At 34.1% G+C, this 25,931-nt stretch overlaps 1 protein-coding gene across 2 annotated transcripts in view; it reads left to right on the forward strand.

Moving 5' to 3' along the window:
• Positions 1-25,931, forward strand: part of Gpm6a (glycoprotein M6A) — a 258,666-nt gene that overhangs the window by 157,545 nt on the left and 75,190 nt on the right. The window contains exon 1 of one of the 2 annotated variants that reach the window (XM_031339835.1): positions 1,647-2,230. The exons of the other annotated variant lie outside the window; for it this stretch is intronic. Within the exon in view, the coding sequence (XP_031195695.1) occupies positions 2,194-2,230 (37 nt within the window). The 5' untranslated portion in view covers positions 1,647-2,193. Of the gene's footprint in view, positions 1-1,646; positions 2,231-25,931 lie in introns of those variants that run through there. 2 annotated transcript variants of the gene reach the window in all.

The raw sequence follows: 25,931 nt of genomic DNA on the forward strand, positions 1-25,931 counted from the left end.
TCTTGCCCCAGCAAATGTTTTAACATATTCTACTTCTCTGTCTTTAGTTGTTTCTCCTTTTTCTCTACATGGGTTGTAAAATAAAATAGGCATGAATGGAGGGTGACTCTTCAATGACCCTGAAGACACTTGCGATGCAGTAGAGTAGATAGGTAGAAGAGTTTTAGAAATCAGAGTCCTAGAAAAAGAGTCAGCTGTGGATGTGTGCTCTAAGAGTTTCTTCTTCAATCACTATCCCAGATCCTGCATATGGCTGAGCAGCCGATGTATCTTCCAACATACAGGGGGGAAAAGAATTACTTCCCTGTTTTCCTGAAGTAATGCACTTGAGCGTGTTTTAAAGTTTATAAAATACCGTAAAATATGATAGTGTTATTATTTGTGTGGGTGCTGCTGTTAATGATTGGCTACACTGATTATTTCTGTGTGGTGAGATGAATGAAGCAGATAAACAAGGATGGAGCCCGAATTCTGTTCTGAGCATATGCCAGGACATGTCAGCCGAGAGACGGGCTGAAACAGAGGGACTGCTATGATTTGGCTTCTTTGATTTCCCTATGGCTTCTCTCTCAATCTGCCCTGAACAAGCAACTGCCTCAAAATCCTTGAATACAAATTGACACACACACACACACACACACACACACACACACACATTCAGAGAGAGAGGGTGGTTAGAGTTTTTCTAATCACAGTTACTATTGGGTTAAACACATTTGACAAAAAGAATAGAAATATTGATTATCAGAGAGAAGTAGACTTTCATTTATGTAAATAAACTTCAGCGTTGTCAGATCATTTTTCCTTGAAATCACTGCTCTAAGAGTTGAAAGGGTGTTGTGCAAGACGCTGCCGACATACCTTAAAGCCTATGTGAAATTTTCCTGTAACACAGCGTATTATATGGATAATGAGGTTATACATTTTTTCCCCATTAAGGGCAAGAGCTTATTCATCTCTGTGTGTTTCCGTATGCGTGTTTATTTTGAGAGTACCATCAGCAAGAGAGTCTTCCTTTATACTCTAGGAAAGCTTGACACAGCCTTGACAGACACTGTTTATTTTCTTCCTGTACCTTTTGTGGAGTATTGTGACTCTGGTTGTGTCCTGTCACTCAGTAGGTTGAGCATGATTCCCAGACTGCAGCATTGTGATTTGCATTCCTAATCAGAGTGCAGATTCCCATTGTAAAATGCTATCCTGTTGTTCCTTATCCAGGATCTTATCATTTTTTGTTTTTTTTCTTTTGTCGCCCCCATTCTCTAATAATCACCCTTAGAATTTTTCCCTTCACAAAATTTCTACTCAGAGTCGGCGGCTTTTGTGGGCCAAACTCATAACAATTTACAAAGACACCTATAGATTTTTTTTTCTCTTTACCTGTAAAGGTCTTATGCCACTAAATAAAATACTTACTAAAAGAAAAGATTTATACTTATTTCTTTGAAAATCATGTTTTTATTTTTCCTTGATTCTGAAAGATGTGAACGTAAAGGTCCTATCTTAATAATAACCTTTAACAGACCAGCTTTGAGGTAGTCTAATTGCTTCCCTCCTTGGCACCTTTAAATCAAATTAACTAGACACTTCGTGAGGAGGTAAAAGGAAAGGGCATTTTTTGTAATGAATCTGACTGGGTGAGAAGAAACTACTGCAGCAGAAAGACAGGACGAGAATCCGGGCTTTCCCACTGTGGTGGCAAAGGGGGGAATTATGGGTTGGTGGTCCGCTTCATGCTAGGAGGACACCCCTCCGTCTGTTCACAGTTCAGCCTGCTTCCAGTTTAAAGCCGAGATTTCAGCACAGACCTCAATTTCTTTCCCCCATTTTAAATGCAAAAGGAGGCTTGTGAATCCCAGTGTCTCAGCTCCTAGAATCCAGACCCCTTTCCACTCCCCCTCCCAAAATTATCCGGCTGTTTGTTTGAGTACCTGCTTACTGTGAGGCACACACAATGGGCAGCTTTGAGAAGAAAAATTGATAATCTTCACGGAAGAGTAATTTGAATGAAATTACACTTGACAGCCAGTCTCTAAGCAAACAAGAGACGCGAGGGAGCCTCAGCTAAGCTCCAAGGACTTGCCCAAGCCACTGCTGCTGGAGCTGCCCAGGGAAAAAAGCACCCGCTTTTTTGACATCTAATTGAGCTTTTGACTAATTCCGTGCGCCAGATTCTCCTGAAGAAAGGTAGCCATGGAAGAGAATATGGAAGAAGGACAGACACAAAAAGGTACTGTGCTTTAAAAGGGGGCTTATTTGTAACTACGTGATTATTTTGAGCTTTCCTTGTTTGCTTTAGACACTTGCCAGAGAGACAGACTAAGGAATCTTTCTCTCTTGGAAGGCATTTCCTTCTCCCTTTTTCCTCTGCTCCTCACTTGCTGTAATGCCAGTTGCGATCCTTATCATTTGAACGTCTTCTAGGTATAAGTATCTAAACGCATATTCCGATATTGATGGTAAGAACCGTACAGTGTGGTGAAATAGTCTTTAGTCCAGTCTTTGTTAGACTTCATTTATTTCATGTTTTCATGGTTGTCAAGCTAAGCTCCGAGATTCCAGATTTCAGCCACAAACACAATTGGTGCACAAGTTGCAGTTAAAAATTTGATGATGTAACCATTATCAATACCTTTGCACAGCCATCTGATAGAACAAAGAGCAACAGCATTTAGTATAATTTGGTTGGTACTCATTTAATTTATTTATTTTTATGGATGCAGTGTCGTTTTAAATAATAAGGAGCAAAGGTTCACGGATTTTGGGGGGTCTTTAATGATATTATTTTTTTCTTTCTGTATGGATTATTATAATCAACTTATTCCTATACCTTTGTTAAATATCAGATTCATTTTTAAAAGCTTTATAGTTCTATCTGGCCATATTTGACAATTTTTTATTAAAATTGGACAAATACTGCCCATTTAAAATGATTCAACAGCTTTAGATTTTTTTTTTATATATATATATATCAAGTGGGGCTTCAGAGGAAATTGGTTTCATCCCAGTAGAGGCAGTGTTTGCTCTCATGTCTGTGAACAGGCTTATGTAACATTAGAGAAAACACTCATTTTCTTAATATTAAAAGAGTCATGCCACATAATACATATAAAGAAAAGAATTTATGAGGATTACTAAAGAGATATGTGTTCAAGGATGATTTTAAATGCATATAAATGTGTTCTCATTTTAAAAGTGCATTTTTAATGATGTCACTGGTAGTTTGGAGGTTAGTATATGCTTTCTCATATGTTAAAATGTTCAGGTATGCTTGTCCTCTTTTCTAAGTATACACACACACACATACACACACACACATATAAGCATGCACACACACATATATGTACACACAGACACATACAGAAACCCACACACCCCTTTGGGTGTACATGCTGTACACAGATCCACCTGTATTCAGTGACAAAGTGTATAAATGTTTTCTATATGCAATCAAGATAATAGATAAGCTAATGATCTTCAAAGCTCTCATTGTTAATGACACTTGAAGAGAAACATAAAAATCAGCCTACTATAACACTAAGCTTTTAAAATAAATATACCAATGTCATTTATCATTGCACTAATAACTTGAGTTTATTAGATAATTTAAAGGGTAAATTTCCTTACCAATTCCTGTCTATACTACACTAAACATTTCAGTGGACTGCTTTATTTTCTGAATAAATCTCTTTTTCTCACATCTTTTTATTGTACAAGTCATATATTCTTGTTAATCAAAGAGACAGTAGTTCCATCATTTTAAGTAGACAAATGACACTCATTACACTAAATAAAATCTTAAGTTATGGACCATGGTAACAGGTTGAATGTTTCTCAGCAAGCTATGGTAGAGGCAGGAAAAAGAAAAATGATGTAATGATGTTATGATCTCCCCCCCCCACCTTGGGCAATACTAAAAATCGTTCATAGAGGGGTGGCAGCAGAACATTAACAGGATGATCTGTCACAGTGGGTGTCTTATCATTAACATATGCACATATAAGCCAGCAGTAGTGGGGGAAAGCAATGCTAAATTAAAAATAATCTATACGCTGTGCTATAAGTACATGATGGTTCTAAGTAAAATATCTGTGGATCAGCTTGTTTACTTAATGGATGAAAAGATCTAATTCTCTCCATTACTGAATATCCTTCTCCCCCCTCAATGATACCCATGACACTTTTTAACATGTTGGATGTTGTCAAGTTACATTTGAACAGTAATAGGGAGGAAACATTGCATATTTTGTATTGATTGCTGTTAGAGGAACTATTTGATAAACAGATCAAATCATTGGAAGTGTTTTAAGAGTTCAAGTGGGCAGATTTAATGATTCTTCTCCTGGAAAGGAAAGAAGCATTTTATGTTCCCTCTGCTGTTTTTTTCTTAAATCGCATAGGATTTTCAATACAGATTCTGATACCAGCATACTCTCTCGATTGAAAGTCATTTTCCAGTCTTCTATTAATTTAATGTCTTTTATTATACTTAATGTTATTGCTTCTGTTTAAACCAAAGACAACCAGATTATATTAAACAGATAAGCATTACACCAAATAAACACTTGAATTCAATTGTGGAGTGTGCTAACAGGTTAAGTGCGCTGGGTGAGCCATAGCAGATGCGGAGACCAAGAAAAGTGATGTCATTGTTTGTTATCCATTTTTCCAGCAGTAACTTTGAAAAATCATTCTCTCTCAGGGAAAGTGGCAACAAATATGTTTTCCTAGCTATAATTCAGATGAATTTAAATTTGTATCACCATCTACCCATACATCCTTTTAAATTCCATTAGAATGTAAAATTGAATCCAGTGGTTTAACTAAATATATCAGAGAAGGATATTTAGTTGATGGTTGACTTATAAGGGACCCCATAAGAAATGTGTTTTTCTTTGTAGTCATATGCTCTTCCCCACATTGCCTGTAAAAGGCAAATAGGAAAAGTGATAATCTTTATCCTGATGCATATTCAGATCAGGAGGGTGAATAATTTAAGAGTCTGGGTGAGTTCAGCAGACATTGTCTTCAGCCAATCCCTGCTTTGATTCAATTCTAAAATGGAAGTCATTTAATCTGTTGCAAACTCCTTCTCCTCAGCCCTCACCAACAATATCTCATCGCACTGAAGGGTTTCTAACATTTTTCAAAAAAAAAAAAAAATCTCACTTTGGTAAAGCATGCTACTAAGAAAAAGCCAGTTCTTTAAAAATGTGTTCAACCTGGACAGTAGTATTCTGGAATTCAATAGGAAACATAAAGGGAGACTATTTTGACGTTGGCCTTTCAGTACGGCCATAATAAACCTAATACAATTGCTATTGAAGGTAAGGTGATAGCCATGTCATGCCATCAAAGGCTCTTGGTTTTAAAGAGAGTTTGAGCAAAGGTTATGTGATTTTCTTTTTAATCTGGCAGAGACTTGGTGGCTCAGGGTGGGGGAATATTCGGGTGATCCCACCCTCTTAGGAGAGAAGGAGGGAGGAAGGGAGAGGTGGTGGGGCTTTGTGGGCAGGAGACCTAGAGGAAGGCAGCATTTGGGATGTAAATAAATAAATAAAAATTAAAAAAACAAACAACAAAACCCATTAAGACACAGATTTGATGAATTAGACAAGTTACTTGTGTCTACTGAATAAAATGAATTAGTATATGTATTTGACATATATTTCAGCAAAAGAAAATACTCATCTCAGAGTAAATCTGAAAATATTCATTAAAACCATTTTGTATTACCGGTATTGAAGTTTGTTGGTATGTGAAACAATTGATTGCTTTCATCTGGAAAAAAATAAAATAAAAAACAAAGTAATGTCCTTCTTCCTTATGAATATATTTATAAATTCTGTTACTTCTGATCAACTGTAGTCTGGTGTAAGTACATATGCTAACTAACTGCTGTAGTCTGAGAATGTTGAATGAGAAGTTTCACAAACAAACATCATGTAGGTTTTAGATTTTCTAAAATCTGCTGGGATTTCTAAAATTTGCTGGGAATTCTGGGAGGAAAGTCTATGTTATCTCAATCCATCCCACCTACATGAGTCTCTCTTTGTATAGTATAACCATGCTGAGTATACCACCCAGCCATTAGTCACCATCTTCATTTCCGGACTAGCTATGGAATATTGGATATTGGTTGTCACAATACAGAGAGCTTGTATACAAGTACCCATTATTTTGCTTAACTGTCTCCATGATCAAAAGCAATAATTCTGGCCATTTAGACCAGCCAAACAAATCTCTAAAAGGCATTTTGAAAGTGAAAGGTGAGAACTCCTAACTTCTTTTTGAAGTTTCTAATAGATGACAAGGTAGGGTCATCTGGATAGAAAATCTGTACTAGTTTTGCTCTCATCTGTCACACTGGCGAAGTCTCAGTTATGGTGAATGCTAAGTTCTCAGTCCTTTCTTCTATTCCATCTCATTACCTAGGCATTGCATCATGTCACATTATTACACATATAAGGATGACTAGAGTGCACTCAGCTATTCTGAAAGTAACACACGCAGAGAAACATCAAGTTGACACTTTCATGGCAATACATCAATTGCTATTATATTATTAGTTTTATGAGTTTATTATTGGTTGTTACTTGCTTATTGTTACTTATTTACTCATTTTTTTCTAAGTATAAGCCTCACAACTACTCATGACATTAGATGTCTACTGGGGATCTTAGAATGCGTACACTATGAATAAGAGGACTACTGGGTTTAGGAGATGGTGAGAGCACATGCGGTTTAAGCAGTTTAAGGACCAGAGTTTGACTTCTATGCATCTACATACTGAGGTATTGTCAGGAAGAGGCAGGCAGATCCAGGACCTCTCCTGAAACACTGAACTTCAAGTTCATGCTAAGTCTATCTAAAAGGAATAAAGTAGAGAGTGGCAAAGTAAGCCAAGTAGAAACACCTCTGCCTTCTATAGGCATGTACATCTCCCATACATTTGCATACATATGCACATATGACACACACACACACACACACAAACACACACACACACAATTAAGAGAGGATACTGAACTTATATTTTATTTGTAACATGCATATATGTAAGAGATGTTTTATCTATTCCTAATAGGAAAATACGTAAGTAGTTTAAAAGGTTCTAATTATTAGTGAATTAGGGGCTACATGTATACAAATCAATGAATGACTCTTACCTTGTAAACAGTTTCAGTTAAAACATTCCCGAATTAGGAGGGCTTTACAGAGGAAGTCTCATGAAACAATAAGTAGAGGAAGTGATACACACAAAAGAAATCACCCACGGTGTTACTCAACATGTTTGTTCCCCCATAGTTAAGGCATCAAAGACAGACCCAAGCAATTACACTATCCCAGGCAAGCTTGACGAACCCAACAGGATTATACCTGAGGTGTAAATGTCAGATAGGTGAATAATACCAATGCAGCCACATCACTGGAAATGTGTATTAATATTTAATAAGTAAACTTACAATTATCTTCTGCACTTTACATTCAGATACACCAACAAATTTATATATATACAGAGAGAGTATATATACTTTTAGTATTTTTAGTATTTTACTAATTTTTAGTATTATTTTAATGTATATATATATTAATCCTTTAAAGGATTAAAATTATTTTTATCCTTTTCTTCTAAATATTATTACATTATATATATTTATATATACATATATATTTATATATGTATGTATATATATACATGTATGTATATATTTATGTATATATGTATATATATAAACAATATCTGAAAAAGTTTACTTTTTAATTGAAGGATGGTTTTTCAACATTATTGATGGTAAGATATTTAAAAAGGAAGGCAACTTTGGCTTTACTGTACTAGAGAATGTTAGTGAACATAATTACCTAGTGATTTCAGAAATAGACATTAGCCTAAGGACTTAATATAAATTAGTGCATTGACTCTTCACAGTAACTTTAATTGATATTTACACTGAGGAAACTAAAAATCAAATAGGTTAATTACTAAATCCAACGTATACAGTAGACAGTAATAGTAAATTTGGGTTCAATACAATCACATTTGAGACCAGAATCTGAACTTTTAAACTTACTGTGATTTGCACTAAGTATCACTAATTTGTTATCTTCCACATGCCCTTCATAGTGACTACTGCAATCACATGCATTTATCAGATGTCTCAGCCATGTTCTGTAACTTATGATGACATTTTGTAGTCTTCATTCTTGGTTTCTGACCACTTACAAACATCCTTCACAATGACAAAAAGTTTATTTTTACATGGATCATCAACTCACTGTATGAGAATCATAATCATTGTCTAAAAAGATAAGCTGCATAAATTTAATTCACATTCACACCTTACAAAAATGGTAATTCTTGGTTCATCTCTTTATTTCTTCACATATTTTCACAACTATTGTCCATCTTGTACTTAGCAAATGATAAGTTATTATCTCTCTGTTATTATAACATTAGCTCTAACTGAAAAAAAAACATTTTCTAAGAGGTTTTTCTGTAAAACGTCTGTGTGAACAATATATTTAGTTTAAGTTTCTGAGTGGTACTTAACTAAATGTATTCCAAATAGATGTTAAAATTTCAAATGGACACTACTTTTTAGCATCCACATCCAGTTTTGTAAATACCAATGAATTTCTTTATAATACATAGAAGCAGAATGCTCAGATCATTTCCAAAAATCACTTTGAATAGCATCCATCACAACAGGTGCACAAGCATCAATTTCTGACACTACAAAATCAATGCTTTTCCATTTACCCTCAAGTTCAGTTGTGAATTTTGTTTTTGATAGTCTTAATCTGATCCAAGTTCTTTTTTGTTGTGTCAAAACAAAAACAACAGATAATAACTGTTTTTTTCTGTAATTATGAGTGGAAATTTTAACTTTTATCTCAGAAGAAACCAGTTTATTAGTGGAGACCATTTATGTGTTCATTGAGGAGTTAATTTGTATTATAAACATGATCAGAAAACAAGAGCAGTGACTGTGGCTTTAAACGTTGTGTATTCTTTTAGAAATAAAACATTACGGCATATTAAAGCATTAGATACTGTTGTGACCAGATTACTTTCCAAAATATGTATAAGGTATAATGAACTTTTCGAATGTGTACTTTCACAAAGTAGAATGGTGTGGTGAGTTCTGCTCATGGGAAGGTTGTTACACACATAACGCATCACCCATGTGGCCGTCTGTTTTAGAATATGCAAGCTTGCTTTGTTTAAGAATTGGTTTTTAAATCTTGTCTTTATTATGTCTTGTGTTCCTACATCAATTTCAATCATGAACAATTAGAACTATTGTAGTTTTTGTACATAAAATTTAATGATCAGATGTATTATTCATGTCTTCACTCCTGTCATTATAACACATTGTGACTATTTTTGGAATAGCTAAGCATTTTTCCTAGAGGCAGAATGTGAGAGCCGAAAGAGAAATCACTTTCTGAGTTGTCCTAATAGCTATTCTCTAAATGTTTAACATTTAATACAGAGCATGCCTTATTATCCTTTTATGTATAAATGTTATTTCCTGTCTGCTTTTTCAAAGTACAAACTTAAAGGTAAGAATTATGTTTTTTTTATGAACTCAACTAGAAAAGTAAGTTGCTTAATATCTGGTGCTAATTGGGGACAGAGAAGGAGGAGAACATGGAAGAAGGAAGAGAAGAGGATGAAGGTAATTTAACTATTTGGCAAAAAGGATGATAGAATGTGTCTCCTCCCACAGACTTCAAAGCAGCTAAAAATGTAAAAGAATGTTGCCTTGACTCCATTTTATATTTACCGTTAGATTTGAACTAAAATAATCTTTTATTCTTCAAAAGGATAATGTTCAACAGTTTGATAGCAGTTTTTAGCAGACTGAATAGATTTTTCCTCCTCCTCCTCTTCCTCCTCCTCCTCCTCTTCCTCCTCCTCCTCCTCCTCCTCCTTCTTCTCCTTCTCCTTTTCTCCTTCTCCTTCTCCTTCTCCTTCTCCTTCCCCTTCCCTTTCCCCTTCTTCCCCTTCCCCTTCTCCTTCCCCTTCTCCTTCTCCTTCTCCTTCTCCTTCTCCTCCTTCTCCTTTCTTTTCTCCTTCTCCTTCTCCTTCTCCTTCTCCTTCTCCTTCTCCTTCTCCTTCTCCTTCTCCTTCTCCTTCTCCTTCTCCTTCTCCTTCTCCTTCTTCTTCTTCTTCTTCTTCTTCTTCTTCTTCTTCTTCTTCTTCTTCTTCTTCTTCTTCTTCTTCTCCTTCTTTCCTTCTCCTCCTCCTCTTCCTTCTCCTATTCCTCCTCCTTCTTTTTCTTCTTCATTAAAGAGCTCACATATTTTTAGCATCACAAGTCAAGTGTAACACATTGAACTGTCAAGTTCTTCAGAGAGTTACAAAATTTGGAAAGTTAGATCTTATAACATTTTGTATGATGCCTTTTAAGGAATAACATGATAACAATTTGAATATTTGCTGTCCATGGGCTTTTGTTGTTGTTAGTTATTACTGTGTTGATAAAGAAAAAAACCTGTATAAATACTATTCCAAAATTGCCAAGACAACTAAAGAAGATAGAGTTTCATCAAATATTTCTAATGAACCAATTTGTGTGACAGTAAGTTCAAAGAATAATAGTATGACCAATATTTTAAATATAAATAAAAGGCCATATGAAGTCATGAAAATTAAGTTCACAGGAGTTATTAGTCAGTACAATCTATTTAGGATATTTTAATGTCTGTCTTTTTTAATCCCTCCAATTTTGGTTAATTAATAATTTGATATCTAATTACATATATGTACATATGTATATATATAAATACATATATATATGTGTGTGTATATATATTTAGAGTTTGTGAAAGCACTGCTGTATAAGTTGAAAATGAAATCTTGAAAAGTCAAAATAAATTCATAATTTAGATGATAGTTATATAGTGAAGTAAAGAAAGCTAACCTTGGGAAAATGTTTATTCATATGAAATTCTAGATAAAAGTTTAATCTTCTGACAGGAAGTAAATACCTATCACTGACATTTTTGCCTATCCCAAATGGGTAGTAGGTGCTATTAACATGTGTCTATGTATCTCTTTTATAATAATATTTAGTAGTATATATATTGAGTATATATTGAAACCATGATTTATTTTATATGATTATATAAAATAATTTTATGGAAAAATATATAAAAGTTTATATCCTTTTAAATCTTATATCATCAATATAATATTTAGTCTTTGGTACATTATTTTCTTTCAAATTCTACAGTTATGAAAAAATCATTACAACTTAGGCATGCTGAGATACTTTAAGCCAACTAATTCTCCAAATATATATTCAGCAGAGGGAGAGGAAAGCATTTAAAGTATTAAGATATAAAATTTACTTATTCACTTAATTCCTCTTTAAAAGCTCACAACATTGCTCACTGTATTGCATCTCTGTCAAAGGTTGTGCCCCACAATTACAGTGGCTCAGAATCAAAAAGTAAATGATATTTTAGCAAAACCACTCAATTCTGTTCATATTTTAGTACAGTGTTAGTGATTGTAAGGGTCTAGTAAGGAATGCTGACTGAAACTCCCTAGAGCCACTGGACAGAGTGTTGTGAGAACTGCCATGATGCTCAGGTGCCTAGGAACAACACAGGTCAAATTGTTTACAATGTAGGATTCAGAATTCATACAGTTACTCACTGATAAAAGGGAGCAGTGAAAATATAATAAAGATGGTATCATTCTTCTGTATTTTAATCATTATGTATCAGAGCACTGAACTGTTTCAGCTGAGTTCTAGAACTTCCCTAGGGCAAGGATTTGCAATTGCCTGCCTTTTGCTTTCATGTGAAATGAAACTTTGGACATGCTAGACAAAGTCTGAATAGGCCTTTATGATATGGGAAGAAAATTCCTTTTCTATTTACCATGACAAAATTGTTTTTATGAAGAGAAAATGAGAACTCTCTATTACAAGCAGAAAATGAGAATTTTCCTTAGAGTCCATGTTCCTCATAAATATTGACCTACAATTTTTTGATGGTTCTTTGCCTGGTTTTAATATTAGGATATTATTGGCTTAATGAAAAATTTGGGAAATTCCTTCCTTTCCTATTTTGTGTATTAATTTCTGGACTCTCAGTATTAGTTCTTCTTTGGAAGCCTGGTGAAATTCTGCACTGCATCTATCTGGTTATTGGGCTTATTGTTAATTAATGTTGTCTTAATTACTGTATTTCTCTCAATGGATCTTATCAATCTACTTAAATTATTTCATCTTGACTTAATATTGGTGTGCCAAATGTATCTAGAAATTCATCCCCCCTCTTATTTCCCAGTTTCTCCAGTTTGGTGGAATACCAATTTTTAAAAATAATGTCCTGTAGTCTCTAAAATTTCCCAGTGTCTGTTGTAATGTCTCTTTTCTCATCTCTGATTTGAATAACTAGACTCTTCTCCCTTTCTTTTTATTTGCCTAGAGGTTTTTCAGTCTTTATAATATTTAACAAATACTTGTCTCTATTAAATTGATTCTTTATAATGGTCCAGAAAAGGAATAAGACCTTTATATTTAGCTAGGTGCTACATTTGCTCAGCTAAAAAATTCACTCTAGTTAAAAAGATGAACACAAAACTGAGAAGAAATGCAAAACTCAAAACTTAGTGATCTGTGAATGTCAGAGTTTTTGTCTCCCATTCTTCTACAAAAAAATTCTAATTTTTCTGTTTATAATTTTGGATTTGTGAGTTTTGCTAAATATACGAGGCTGTTTGCAACATTTCACTCTAAAACATTGTTGAGACCTATATGTATTCCTCTATGTTTCTCCATTGTATAGCTTGTCTTTGAGGCTTTGTTATTTGAAAAGCAATGTTGCTTCCTACTTTTTAGCATGTGTTGAGTATACCAATTGTATGTGTACTAGATCATCTTTATTTCACTCTCATTTATTAATGTTTATTTTTAAATCAAAAATTTTATACAATGTATTTTAATCCTATTCATCCTCACCCAAATTCTTCCAGATCCTCCACCCCACTCCCCACCAGTCAACTATGTGTCTCCTGTATGTTCTTTAAACTGAAGTCCAATTTTGCTGTCCAAATATTCTTGGGTATGTATGTTTCACTAGAGCTTGGTTGACAAACAAAGGCCACATCCTTATAAAAAAAAAAAAACCATCCCCAGTACCTGTTATTTGCCAACATCTCCTCCTCTAAGGGTGGAATATTGTGCTCACCTGCTCTCTCTATGCTGACCTTTGTCTTTTCTTGAACTTAATAGGTCTTATGCATATTATCCTAACTGCTGTAAATACATATAGGCAACTTTCCTACTGTGCTTAAAACTCTGTTTGCTTATAATCATTTGTCACCATGGTCTTACCATCACCCTATTTCATTTCCCACAGTGATTTCTGAGACTTGGGTAGAGGGAGCTTCTTATATGTCCTACTTAGGATGAGACATTTTATAATCTCTTGGTCTTTTCATTTAAAATATTAATTTTGGGCCTCTGTGTTATTTGCCATCTAGTATAAAATGAAGCTTCTCATTTGAGGTTTGGGAGATGCAGTAATCCATGGGTAAAATGATAGTTCATTACGAATTGATCTAATATTATGTTCATTTACCATAGTAATAGTAGGATGTTATCCCATAGGATCTGACCTAACTAGCTATGATCATGCATCTCACGGTCCAAGTAGAAGTTTCAGCTTATAGAACAGGCATTCAATTCAATAAGAAAGTTATAGCTGACCTTTGATACTTTGTGGGTTCTTTTTCTCACCCTTTATCTACCTGGTTTCACTCTCAAACACAAGATAGAAGAAAAACAAGCATAGAGGAGAGAGAGAGGAATCAGGAAAATCCCTAAATATGATCTCTCTCTTTTTTTTCTTTGACCAGGGCTACTAACAAACCACAACCAACCTCCCTAAATTACCAGTACCCACCCACCCCACCTTCCAGGGCCCAAGCATTTATATAAACTCTGAAAGGTTCCCAGAATTCCAAACATCACACAATCATAGAAACTATCTTCAACTAGCAAAACCATGCTCCATAGACATCTGCTGAGGACAGTTGGAGGCAGCCCCACATCTCTATACCTGAGATTAAAATGATAGCATCTTTTTATAATATTTCTGTGTCTCTAAAGAAACTAAAATTCCACAATTTCAAAATTGTTACTACACTAGTATGTACTTCCCTGATGTCTAGTTCACATGGCTCACAATTGGGTAAGACTGATTATTGCTTTTCCCCTTTGGTAGTATGACTAGTATCTTCCAGCACTGCAAATGCTGGCTAGGAGGTGTATTGCTTATAGGACTGTACTATGTTCATTTTCCATGTTCTATCTGGTAACTTCAGCAATAGGGTGTTATCAGTTTATACTTTTTGTGTAGTTAGAATAAAAATATCAAAAACAGATTATTATTACATTTAAACAGGTAAATGGAATGCTGTTAAGACCTTTGAAATTAACTTATTGTAATCATAAATATAAAATTAATTAAATGATTTAGTATCTCCCTTTGTGACAAATAGGGATTAGACTTTTTCTAACCTGTCAAAAATGAATACTACATGAAAGAAAATATTAATATATGCATTTTGCAATATTGCATAAATATTTCTGCCTCTGAGATCTATTTATACCTATTAATTTAATAAGTATATTTAACACCATCATCTCTTGGAGGAGGACTCATAGTTTAATTATTTGAATTACTTGTTTTAGATATGTTAGAGGCTAGATTTCTGATCTATCATCCACACACTTTGAGTTTCTATTTCAGTAGTTATGGGTTAGGGCTTAGAACTTTGCAGTTCTAACACTTTTGTAGGTAATGCTATGTATAGTTTCTATTTTTTGGAACACACTTAGAAAACTTATGGTCTAATGGATTAATAATCACTGTTTATTGTTTCTGATAAATTTCCAAACTGGCAATTTAAATTTACATTTATACATAAAGATAATAAGTTTATCTTAAAACATAAATTTAAATCATTTAAAATGAAAAGTTAAACACATACTGGACAATATCTTTAAATATTCACTTTGATAAGAGGTGTAGTAGTATGTGCCTTTAAGTGTATCTTTGTGAGATCTAGTCCAATCTGATCTATATAACAAATTCCAGACCAGGCAGGGTTACATAGTAAGACTCTGGGGTAGGAGAGAGAAAGAGGGAAAGATGGGGGAGGGAGAGAGAGAGTTTTAGAAAAAGCACAAGAAACACGCATAGATGCAGAGACTCTCATGCCTAAACACACAGGAATCCTACATATACATTAAAGTGGAAGTCATAATATGTGGGATTGTTTTTGTTTGTTTGTTTGTTTGTTTTTTTCCAGACTGTGTTTCTTTGGCTGTCCTGGAACTCACTTTGTAGACCAGGCTGGCTTTGAACACAGAAATCCACTTGCCTCTCCCTCCCAAGTGCTGGGATTAAAGGTGTATGTCACCACTCCCCAGCAATATGTGGGATTTTTAATGCTAAAAAAAGTCCTGAGTCAACATTATAAGAACCTCCAAAGATGCTCTTGAGTTCATTTTGTATTGGCTATCTACTGTTGGGCATAGGGCCTACATTTAAGTGTTCTGTTTTTATTTTATTTTTTTTTCTTGGTAAGACTCCCTTGAAGAAAATTAATTACTCATATCCAAGTGGTTATGAAATGGAGATACCTTCTAGGTTAGGGGTGGGGCAAGTTTCCATTTCTCCTTTTAGCTCTAGGACTCTACCTGGTATAGATTTGTGCAGGCCCTGAGCATGCTGCCACAGACTCTGTGAGTTCATTTATGTGTTGGTCCTGTTGTATTTTAGAAGGCCTTGGTGTCCTCCATACCCTCTGGCTCCTACATTTTTCCTTTCTCCCCTTCTTTGGGACGCTCTGAGCTCTTAGAAGAAGAATTTGAAAGAGACATTCCATTTTTGACTGAGTGATCCAAAGTTTCTCATTCTCTGCATATGGCCTAGGTGTGGGTACAGGATTTGTTTCCTCCTGCTGCAGGAAGTGACATCTCTGATAATGTCTGAGCAGGATGCTGATGGATGAGTGTAGCAGAATGTCTGTCATTAGGAGTTTGTTTGTTTTGTCCTGTTCCAGTCTGTTTGTTATTGTTTTACAGTTTATTGTTTTATCATTAATGCTTAGGTTCCTGTTAGTTTTCTAATGAGAGAGAGAGTAGATGTTGATATGCTTCAGATTGGATATGGGGATAAAAATTATAATCGGAATACAATGTACAAAAACAGCTATTTTCTCTTTTTAATGTATTCTTTTCACATACAGCACAACCATTAAAAGAAAAAAACTATTACTTGGAAATAGTATTAAAACATAAAATTCACATTCAGTTATTTCTTAATTTTGTCAAAATCATTGTGAAATCTGAAGTGATTTACACATTTTAACCTTATTACCTAGTAGCTATAGAAGAGAATTTGAATCAGTGGATGACATAAAGTACTAAAAATATTACTATATAAATAAATTTATTATTACAAATTCTCTGTGTATAGCAACTGTATTATTTTGAAGTGTTCATAAGCATTGATGTATCATATCTGTGGGTGTCATGTATTTTTAGTTCTATTACCATTGTCAATCTTATAACAAGCTAGTTAGTACACATAATCAACAAAAAGTTTTGCTACAGTTCAAAAGTTCCCAATGAAGATTATTTCTAAATACAGTAATCTATGCTGGTTGATCATTTATATAATGATTGAAAACCTAACATAGCACTATTATTGGCAGAATAAATGTATAATAGATGTAACTATTTTAATCTTAATTTTTACATACTATATTTTAATAATTTATTTCTGACATTTATTTATAAAGGTGGTATTCAAAGATGTAATAAAATAACTAGAGGTTTATCATGCATTGGTGTAGAATATGACAATAAATCATCAGATGCTTCTAAATACAATAACACAAAGTTGTCTGGGAGAATTAAAAAAATGATTTTGAAAATTGTTGAGGAACAAAACGTATAAACTGAAAAGACAGGTAAGGACTTTGTAGAAATTCTTGAAACTATTGTTTTGGATTTTAAAATTTGCAAATCAAGTTCCTCTGGGGAAGAAAATACCTATGGGGACTCATTATATGTTCATTATGCTAAAACAAACAAGAAAGCAGCTTGCGTCAGTGGGAGAACTCAGAAACTGCCTTTCCTGCAGCAATGCCCCTAGGAAACATACCTCAATACTTCTTCCAGAATTTACAGGTGTGAATACCTCTGCTGAATTATGACCTATACTCAATAACACAACAGAAGTCAATAATATGGGATGAGTGGTTTATATTTTGGCAGTTACCTATTCTTAATGGAAAAAACTATTTGTTGGAGCATAGAATAAAGTACCACAAATATTCCATAGGGATTTAAAACCCCATTCTTCCTTATCCTTGCTGTGTATAGAGCAAGGAAACCAATGTGCCAGTCACAGCTCACTGGTTCAGAGATGCGTATTCTCAGAATATTGACCAGTTATAGAATCTTTGTGTTAATTGCCATCCATTGAAGAAAGAGACTCAAAGCTCTGAAATATTTATTTACAAGATAGCTTGATAGTATGTTCATAGCAAATTAATAGTAGTCTTTTTCTTCATTTCAACATATGAGTTCTCTGGCCATAGGATTTTAGTCAATTTTATAGGGCTGGGCATGGACTTTCTACTGAGGGTCAGAAAGTAGTTGTTAAGCACCATAACATTCATAAACTTTGCATCCAAGTGAGGTCACAAAGATCATAGGCTGTTGGTGACTTTTCTCCACCAGCTGCCTGCAGAGTTTCCCAGTACCCTGAAAGCTAGACAGCATGGTGGAAGATTGATTTCTCCATAGTTTGAGATGTTTTCTGCAAAAAGGCTCCTACCATTTAACTGTGGTGGAGAACTAAGAACACATGTCAATATTCTACATTGGTTTTGGGGTCTCTGGGACCTTCTTGATTTACAGATCAAGGAACTGCACGTTTTATTTGACAACCTGTTGTATCATACATATTTCATGATTGCTCAGCTATAATTGTAACATCTGTACCACACACCCACCAAGTGTCAGGCACTATTATGAAAAAGAGTGGAATTATTGTAAGAGCCTGAGGTTAGGGTAGGAATGTCTTGTGATCATGAGAGCACCTTGCCCTCATATGCTCAGAGCAGCTGTGGTTACTAGCACAAGATTAAGCCTATAGACATTCCATTATTGATGAGGAAGCAGCACAAATTACTCCAGTCTTCTTTTCAGGAGTTATTGACAGCTGATGGCTGCTAGGAGAAAGAGGCAGTTTTCTTTAGGGTGTGGTTCTTAGTAGGTTGACTGTGCTCCAGTGGATGACTCTACAATCATGAACATATATGTTAAACTAAGACTCAGTGGATTATATATATATAAAAAAAGAGAAGGAAGGAAGAGGAAGGAAGTAAAGAAAACTTGACATGAAATTAGGAGGGGGCATGGGATGAGTACAAACACAGGAAGAGTTGGCAGAAGATGTGAGGTCAATATGATCAAAATACATGTATGGAATTCTCAAAGAATAAGTAAAAATTATTTTCTTGTAAAATCAGGGAAAATAAAGTCTGTATATTGAGCTACTTGTTTTACTAAATGAGTTAGTTTTTACAAAATCATATAATTTCCTATTTGATTGTTGAAATGACATATTATGATATTTATGATACCATAAATGCTATTAGGATATACTTGTCTTTTCAACTGTATTTTATCTGAATTGGGTGCTGTTACCTCTCAGTCTACTGTAAAATCATTAAAAACCCATTGTGAAAATGTTATTAGGTTATATATCAAAAATATAAGTTTCTATAATGAATAAACTAAACAGCCAGTTATTTCAGGATAGCTGAATTCCACCCCCTACAAAATCTAGTCATCAAAGATCATCCTAAATATAAAGCTTTTTGTATCAAAATAACCTAAATAGCAACTACACCTCCATACATAAATAAGTAGATATGAGAAAATGTCAGTGGCATCTGAGATTAAAAGGGTGATATGTTAAAAAAATTAAATAGTTCCGCCAACCTGTTGAATATGGTCAGAATCTCATGTAAACTTCAGCTAGGGTGTTGAAAGGAATTGGCCTGGTAGTTTATTAGCCTTCTTGGAAGTACCTTAAATGGTTTGAATCTCTCCATGGGCTGCTTCATGCACAGTAACTGGCTTCTGGCCTCTACTGCTATATATATATATATATATATATATATATACATACATATATATATACATATATATAATATATATGTATATAAAAATATATATACATATATATATGTATAGTAAAGATTAGAAGAGATATGTGAAGTTGGGCCCACAGTATATTTTTAATTGAATCCTGGAAGCAAAATTCTGCCATTTTTGTCATGTACTATAACTCACAAATAAAGTAATAAACACAGCAAGTACTTAAGTAAAAGATATTGCAAAGGTCACAAGTCCTGCGAGCAAACATTTAGTCATTACTGAGTGCTATTTTATTATTTTCCAGCTGCCTACCAGGTATGTCAACACATGCTTGAGATGGAAGATGTTCAAAGTGGACCTTATTAAGTGTTAAATGTACTTTACATTCTTTATTCTCTGGTTACTTTGGGCATCACTTTTATATGTTTCTCAAGTTAGAAGCTGATGCATCCTCATAAATAATTATGGATTGTTAATTACTATTAACTTCACCCTTTGGTCAATATCTAAGTGTTCATCAAAATTATGCCCATAGTCATTTCTTCTAATTGTAATTTGACATCTTTATGTAATTCTTAACGAATATTGCTAATCAGGTCTTACCATAAGGGATTTCAGTTTTCCCTCACATGTTTCAGTTCCTTCAAACTCAACACATAAAGGGTTGTTTCACATGTCAAACTAAATATATTCATGAATTTTGTAGTTTATAGGCTTCCATTAGGGATCCAAACATAGACCAGTAGTAGAGTGTTTACATAGTACATACAAGGCTTTTGATTTTAATCGCCAGCCTTGTAAGAACAAAATAAGTGATAATAAATAATTGATAGCTTATATTATTTTATTACTTTTAAGATATATTGATGACTTTGGTGTATCAATCTCTTCATCATTTGGTTCTAAATAAACTCTCTAGTCTCATTTTCAATCTCAGGATTCACACAATAGTTATCTGACATTTTCTTCATTTTTATACATACTATATTCTATGAATATACTTGGAAGACTCAACAACAAGTCTCCCATGGCAAATTATAGAATAAAAACAAAAGCACTAATGTCACCCTACTCTAATCATGATATGTCCCAAGTCTGACTTAGCATCTCATTGGCATAATTACACCAGTTCAAGTGTTAATCGAAAGAAATATTCTGTGCTGCTACCAATGAACAATGCTACTGAGCTCTAGTGAAAACAATAAAAATACATTTTAATGAGATTATACTCCTCATTCAAACTGAACTATTTTACTTCTGTAGGCAAAACAAATTCAATTATTGTTTATTCCTACATTGATAGATTACTTTGTTTTTATACAAGTTTTACTGATGACTATATTATCTGAAGATTCTTACTTATGTGATTAATAATGGGTAAGACCATAAGTTGTGATATCAAGTTAACAATTTGATTGGAAATACGTTTTGGTGCTGGAAGATAGCTCACGCAATACATTGGAAACCTTGAAGCTAGATGACCTGAGTTCAGATTTCCAATATAAGAATATAAGAACTAAGTCACAGTAGTACAATGGTAAGCCCAGTGATGGGTAGCCTCCTTGAAGCTCCTGCCATATAGCCTAGCCTCCAGTACAAAGAAAAGTTCTGGACCAATGAGAACTGTCTCTATCAAAAAGTAAAACCAACATCTGAACTTCTCTGACTTGCACACCTATATTGTGCATGGGCACAACTGCACACAAATATGTATTTATACACACATGTATTGCTTTAAGTAGGCTTCCATGATTATGTTACTATATGGAACTGTTCGTGAATTTCTTTTTTAAAACTATGGTCATTTTCTTTATTTACATTTCAAATGTTAGCACCCTTCTTGGTCTCCCTTCTGCACCTCCCATCCCATCCTCCCTCCCCTTTGCCTCAAGGAGGCTATTCCCTCAACCACTCACACACTCCTGCCTCACTGTTCTAGCACATCCCTGCACTAGGGTAACAAGCCTCCACAGGACCAAGAGCCTCTTGTCCCATTGATGTCAGATAAGACAATTCTCTTCTGCATGTGTACATGTGTAGCTGGAGCCATGGACCTATTCATGCATATTCTTTGGTTGATAGTTTAGTCCCTGGAAGCTCTGGGGGGGGTCTAATTAGTTTTGTCATGACCACAAACATTTAGAATACAATGTAATTTTCTTAGCAGTGTGAGAGGCATGCGCGTGTGTGTGGTGTTGTCTTTAGATATTCAAATAAAACATGAATGTCCCAACATTGTACTAAATCCTACAAAGTGCTTTGGTTAGAGCTTTCACATGAGTATAATTATTCATTAATAATATCTTTCTCTCTCTCTCTCTCTCTCTCTCTCTCTCTCTCTCTCTTTCTCTCTTTCTCTCTCTCTGAGATATGGTTTCTCTGTATATCCCTGGCTGTCCTGGAACTCACTCTATAGACCAGTTTGGCCTTGAACTCAGAAATCCACCTGCCTCTGCCTCCGAAGTGCTGGGATTAGAGTCATGCACCACTACTGCCTGGCTCCATTAATAATCTTTATTGGCTGAAAGGAGCATGGGTTCTTTCTCTGATACATAGATTGCATTTAATTTCTAAGTAAAGTTTTAAACATGTAAATTTAGCTTATTATAAATTGGTATTTCTATATAATCAAACTCATGATAGATATTAAACTCTTTAAAAATTCATAGTGAATGATGAAACACCCTCCCCACTGTGACTGACACTAGTTGCCATGGTAGCATGTGGCAAGTCACTTAGACTCCATGACCTTATTTTTCTATTTGCAATGCTAAAGAGTCAGACTAGACTTCCATATTAATTTTAATCACACTCTCTAATCAAGTATTTTCAAGAATAATATAATAATAATGTAGTCCTTTTATTCTATGCAGTTTATCTTATTTTTAAATGAAATGAGCATTTTGTAATTCAATATTATTCAAAAAGCACCTGTCATAACGGATTTTCTGTTACCTGATAAAGCACATGCATAAATTATATTTAAACACAAAGGGAAGATTCACCAGAAAAAAGGGATCATTCATATTTTACAAATTTATTATGGTTTATTTTTCCACTTTTCTTTCTCTTCCATATGAATTCTTCTCCCAAGCTTATCCATGATCCTATGACTGAATGATCAAGTAAAGAGAAAATATATGATACATGTATAAAAGCTGAAATATTGCTTTCATCCAAGTACAAGTATATTTCAGCATATTGTCTTCTTAAACAAAAAGGAACACATTTTATAAGCAATGAACAGGACTCTTGCTGCAAAGACCTCCACTCACAACATGTGCTGTTCTTTTGTAGATGAAGGCTTTCATAAACAAGCACTAACAGGATTATACTCTAACCCATGGCCTTGGGAATTTTGATTCTTATTTTTTTATTTAAGAAACTGAGTTAATTTTAATCCAGTGATTTCCAAATTGGAGACTGAACATTCCTATACCACATTTATCTCCAAAAGCATTTGCCTTTGAAGTGAAAGAAGCAAAACCACAGAAGCTTTAATATTTTCAATTAAAAAGAAGCACTGCATATAATATCCAAAGAATGGAACAAGAGCATCAGGATTGTGTTACTTACAACATTCTGGTTATTTTACAAATTGAAGAATATATTTCATTCAGTCTCAGAAAATTTCATTAATGTGTTAGGCCCTTTATTTTGCTGCTGAATTTGTTGACAGATAATAATTGGGTCACTCTATTGAAATGCCCCTTGTAAGCTCAGAATTCTGTGTTGGTTTCCATGACAACCATAGTGGTCGATTAAACAAGCTCAGAAATTGGGAACCTGGGCTTCCCAGAAGCCGTTAACTAGACGGAGAATAGAACATTGTCTTAATAATGTTAAATTGGGCAGAAATTTAAAAATTTTTTCTTTAAATGCATCATTATGTAATTATTTATGCATCATTAATAAGTTAAACTTTTAACATATACAAAGGTAGGTGCTTAAAATCTCACTTAAATGATTACAAAATACAGATTAATTTTAAGTTAACTAAAAGGACACAAGAATGTCGAAACAGCACTACAGTGTAAAGTAACTCTGTTGTAGTTAATGGTAATATTAGTCAATGCAAATTTACTGGCTATAAATGGTGATTTGTGTTTAATTCTTTCCCATCCTAAGCTAATCCATGCAATGAACAGCAGATGATATCTGCAGATGGTCCACAGGCATACTGGCACTCAGGCAGAGCCGTTGCTGGCCAGTAGCTCCCCAGCCAGGTTGAGGGACACAGAAGACAGCAAAGAGGTAGATCATTAAAGAAACAGAGTGCTGGATTGAAATGGAAAATGTGACACATGTATATAATTTTTCTTTGGCTTAATTCCATTTCATTGGCTTATATGTAAGTATAATGATAAGATAAAGAAAAACTTGGAAGGTAGTGATTTAAGCATGTTATTACAACTATATATAATACAATCTATATTTTTCTCATTTCTTTTCTGTGATTTCTAAGATATTACTGAATTGGAGTAGGAGAAGAAATTCTCTATTTTGTATTTATCTCTTTTGGAAAGCAGTCTCCTTGTGTCTGGTGGAGAAAAGACCAAAGACAAGAAAGTGGATATAAGAGATTTACTAATTTATCCTTGGTTTAGAAGCCAAAAATTGGTATGTGTGATAAATCAAGGGAGCATATTTAATTTTATTCTCTTTTACTAATATGACTATTAAAACTCAAGTACATCTGCTTTCAATTAAAATAAGCAGATTATGGATATCAGCTCTGAAAATACCTTGAGATATACCAACTTTTCTTTCCTTTTTGTCCTTTTTTCTTTTCTTTCTTTACTTTTCTTCTTCTTTTTTTTTTTTTTTACAAAAATTAGATGTTAAAATTAAGAACCAGTATCCATTTTAGTGGTTTCTGATAGGTGAGCATTAAAGCATCATCTTTCTACAAAAGGAAATTAACTATATAGGATTAAGGAACTAACTAGGGACAGGTCTTGGGCTAAATCCCCAGGGGCCTCGAACAGATGCAGTTCTTTATATGATGTCAGGATTAGGAGCCTTCCAAACCCACTTTCAGCCTCGATGCAGACACAACATGACACAACTAGTTTAATGAGATGTTCACTTAATATAAATGTAACCTATCTTCTTATTGGTTCTAATGAATTTTATACAGATATTCTTCACGTATTTTTGGCCATACTCCCTTGTCAGTAGCTAACTTATTACTGTATACATTAATTTTTGTTTGTGTTTAATTTGCTACATCCATATTTAATATGTTATTACATTTAAGTCAATCAACAGTTATAGAAAGATGAATAGTTGAGTAGCTGACTATCATTGGATAAGATTGAAAAATAAACTTCTAAAAACATCAAGGTCTAAAATTGGCCTATAGCAATATGAAACAGCATGTAAGATTTTATTTTTCTTCTATGGAGATCACTAACACTAATGAATACAGTTGATATTCATGTACTGTTAATTAAAGAATTCAAAGACATCTGCCATTGAATTTTCTAGATTGGGGACAAATATTTCTTTTGTGTTGGTTGTACAACTATCATGAGTCTTTGATATCACACCTACTCCTTCCAAGGCTTGGAGATCATAGAAAATAAGGGAGAAATATTGTAAGAACTAGAAGTGGTAGGTGGATGATAACAAGGAAAGAGTCTTTTCTAGCTATAGCAGGACCTCTATACAGATGAACTAACAGCAGTTGGGACAGCATGTACAAGCTCAAAGTAGTCAAAAATCACAGCTTGGAGAGAAGAGGTTCTCCCAAGTGCAGTTCTGCTCAGCTGAGAAACTCTTGGTATTATATGGCAGCTGGGGACTCAGTTTGTTTAAGAGTGTGGCCTTGGATAGGTAAACTATGTTCTAGAGGACTGTCATATACCTAAGAAAATACAGATTGTACCAATTAAAATCAATGGATTCTTCAAAATGAAAATAAAAAAAAGCAATAAGGAGGACTCAAAGTTGAGTGGATAGATAAAATTACCTCCACAGTTGCAGGAAGTAGTGACATGAAATAAAAACTACTTCTAAAGAGAGAGGTTCAAGATAACATTTTAAATTTTCATGCCCATGTAAGATAGCTCACTCATTCCTTTTTTCCATGTACCCTTAGCTGTAAGACAATTAATCATGTATAGTTATTTGGGCTGTTTATTAGGTTGTTTATTAGCTTATATAAGGAGTCTCCATCAATATTGGCTAGTGGCTGAGTTTAACTTAGTATGATATAGAAAATCCATATGTAACTTCTGATGGGACTAGACTCAAAGACAACATTGTTAGAGCAATGCTCTTAGACACTCAGAGAACCACTCCTGAGTTTCCTATTACGTGACTTTAGACATTCAAGACCATTACTTATACCACATTGCATTTGCAAAGAAAAGTCCTGAAAGCTTGTGTGCATTCAAGAGAAAAAGAATTAGAAATTTTAATTTAAGATAATGGTCATAATGCATATATTACTAGTTATGAATGGTATATTCATAACTGAAGATTACTTGAGAGTAGATCACTTTGACTCTTATTTTTAGCAATTTTTAATTTTTTAAGTAAAGGATATATATTTATACAGAGTTCTGTAACTCAAACTTGTAGATTACCAGTGCAAAAAGGAAGACGCCATAATTTTTCCTAATAACCAGTGCTGTCCCATTCTCTTACAATATTGTTGTATTGTAAGACTAATAATTTTATTGATTTGTGCAATACTTATTTTCACCAGAAGTT

This window comes from Mastomys coucha, unplaced genomic scaffold, assembly GCF_008632895.1.
Source record: "Mastomys coucha isolate ucsf_1 unplaced genomic scaffold, UCSF_Mcou_1 pScaffold22, whole genome shotgun sequence".
Taxonomy (NCBI): domain Eukaryota; kingdom Metazoa; phylum Chordata; class Mammalia; order Rodentia; family Muridae; genus Mastomys; species Mastomys coucha.